We start from the raw sequence: 2766 nt of genomic DNA on the forward strand, positions 1-2766 counted from the left end.
ACTCAGCTGTGGGAACAATACTGAAGGACCTTAGGCACGCGCTGTCCTCCACATCAGTCTTCTCAAGAGCCCCAGTTACTACCATGGTTCAAATCGTGGAGGGGAGGAGAGGCTGTTGGGTGGAGGATCCAGGCAGAAGTCCCTGGCTCCTCAGCCATGGGAAAGCAGGTACCTTGCATCATGATTTGCAGTGTTGTAATATGGATTGACAGCTTTTCTTTTTTAATCCTGTCCTCTAGCGTTCCTGGGCCTACCTCTTCTCTCCCAAGATGCTGAAAAGCGTCCTGTGTACGCTGTTGTTCATGGGAGCCTTGCCATCAGTGGCTGAGATGTCCCAGGGTCACATCTCAGTGGTCTTGCTGGGAGCCACAGGTGATTTGGCCAAGAAGTATTTGTGGCAGGGTTTGTTCCAGCTCTACATGGACCAAGTGAGCAGTGGCCACAGCTTCACTTTCCATGGGGCTGCCCTGACAGCTCTGGAGCCAGGGCAGAGGCTGATGTTCGATGTGCTGAAGAAGCTGGCGTGTCCCCCCGACGAACCTCCCAACCGGTGTGCTGTGCTCAAGGACCAGTTCCTGAAGCTGAGCCAGTACCACCAGCTGAAGTCTGCCGAAAACTACACTGTGCTGAACAGAGAGATTGAGACGCAGCTTCGCCAGGAGGGGCTGAAGGAGGCTGGAAGGATCTTCTACTTCTCAGTACCACCATTTGCCTACACAGAGATCGCCCGCCACATCAACAGCAGCTGCAGACCCCCTCCGGGAGCCTGGCTGCGTGTGGTGCTGGAGAAACCTTTTGGCCACGACCTGGAGTCAGCCCAGCAGCTGGCTGCAGAGCTGACCACCTTCTTCAGGGAAGAAGAGATGTACCGGGTGGACCACTACCTTGGCAAGCAGGTGAGCAGCTTGCAAGGCGCAGCCTCTTGCTAGGTTGAGGGACTTAGCGGCTGGGAGAGTGTTGGATGTCAGCTCTGTGTCCCATGAGAGTGTTGTTCCCCTCTCGGTTTCAGGCAGAGCTACTGAGTGTGCTCCCAAGCCTCGAGTCCCGTTCTGTTACTCATCCTGTCCTGTGCTGCTCTCCGTCTTCTCACAGAGCAGAGAAGATGTGCAGAGCAAAGCAGGGCTTTCTCCCGTTAGTGATGAGGATCCCCTCTCCAGAGGGAAGCCAGGGTGCAGAGGTGAACTGTGTGTGCGCGTGAGGGAGAGATGCAGAATTCATCTGGTCTTTTAACAAAGTCAGGGCTTTGGTTTTCCTGAATAAGCAACGCCCTTTCCCTCTCACAGTTCTCCCATCTCATTACACACCGACCTCTCTGCATAGCCACGGCTTCTAGAAGCAGGTTTTGATTTGATATGAGATGGAGCAGATGGGACGCTGGTTTTGCAGGATGCTTAGGAAGAGGTTTCTCCCTGCCCTGCGCTCCACTCAGGGCACGGAGGACTGGCTGCTGCAGGGACAGCTCAGGATGCGGAGCTGCGTTGTCCCAGAGGGAATGTGTTCAAGGACATGCCATCCTTGCTTTAGAGCAATGTGATACCACATTTTGAAAGTAGCTTGTCCCAGCCCTAGCGCTGTGGCCAGATTTTACTCCGAAGGTTGCATGTCCAGCTGCAAGGAAAGCATCTCTGCTAAGTGGGGGAATTTATTTTTGTTTTTTTTCTCTTTTTTCTCCCAAAAAAGCAGATGGCTTTAGTGGTGTAAGCATCTGACCTGATCTATTTCAGCACTTTGGAACTGTGCATTAGTCCCGGGATGGTCTGACTCATCCCTTTGTCCTTCAACGGCTATAAAGTGGGAGTAGTTCAGCCTTTTTGCATGAAACCTCGAACTGCCTCAGCAGGACCTTTAGTGTCCGCTCCGTAGAGTCATTGGAGACCCCACTGTGCATCACTGCAGCCTCCCTTGCGGATTTTGTCTTCCCTGACCCGCTCTGCTCGCTGCTGTGTGGCATGTCTGCCGGCACTCCAGAGCTGGGCGCATCCCAGCGCTGGATGGGGCCCTGAGGCAGGGATGCTGTGGACATCTGCTGAGTTTTTGTTGGGTCTCTGGTTTCTCCCTTCACAGGCTGTAGCCCATATCCTGCCTTTTCGAGATCAGAACCGGCAGTTTCTGGATCCGAAAAAATAGTAGAGATTGTCTTGAAATAGACTGTGGATGCTAAAGGTTGGTGAGGCGAGTGTGCCGAGCTGGAGTGAATGAGCGAATGACGAGAAAGTGGCTCCTGCGGCAGAGCTGGTGCCGAAACAAAAAAGAGCAGATGACTGCTGTGTTGCTCCCTTGAAACAGAGAGGGACTGTCTTACACTTCCTATGCTAGGGACTGACTCAGTTCCAGGGGGTGTTGCTGCTTCCAAGAAAAGATTCCCATTGCAGTTCAGCTGGGAGAGGAGGCAGAATCCCCCACCCTCTTCTGCTGCAGGGTCTGGGGGCACTGCCCTTAGGTCTCTATCCCAAATCTTGGCACTGGGTTTGCAGCTGATGCAGTCTAAGGCCACTTCAGTGCTGCAAGAACCTGGATGTTTTAAGAACCCTTTTGTATTCCTGCCCTCTTCGATACCGAGCTTACGCTGAGAATACAGGCGTGCTATGTTTTGGAAGATGCTTTTGCGTCTTTTGCCTGGATATTACTCCTGTCAGCGAGTTGGTGTCAGTGCAGGCGCTCGGGTCAGTCTGTGCTTGTCTGCCTGTTTCTTTCCCTTCCTCTCTGTAGTCAGAGCATTGCAGGGAGAAAATCCAAGCGCAGAGTTGCCAGCATGGGTGTCCTGCT

At 53.2% G+C, this 2766-nt stretch overlaps 1 protein-coding gene across 1 annotated transcript in view; it reads left to right on the forward strand.

The window, feature by feature from the left end:
• Positions 1-246: 246 nt before the first annotated feature.
• LOC104509347 (GDH/6PGL endoplasmic bifunctional protein-like) overlaps positions 247-2766 on the forward strand; it is a 6536-nt gene continuing 4016 nt past the window's right edge. Inside the window, 3 exon segments of the mRNA XM_010151269.1 lie at positions 247-896; positions 2065-2113; positions 2116-2163. Coding sequence (XP_010149571.1) covers positions 270-896; positions 2065-2113; positions 2116-2163 — 724 coding nt within the window. The 5' untranslated portion in view covers positions 247-269.

Source organism: Eurypyga helias, unplaced genomic scaffold (assembly GCF_000690775.1).
Source record: "Eurypyga helias isolate BGI_N326 unplaced genomic scaffold, ASM69077v1 scaffold49934, whole genome shotgun sequence".
Taxonomy (NCBI): domain Eukaryota; kingdom Metazoa; phylum Chordata; class Aves; order Eurypygiformes; family Eurypygidae; genus Eurypyga; species Eurypyga helias.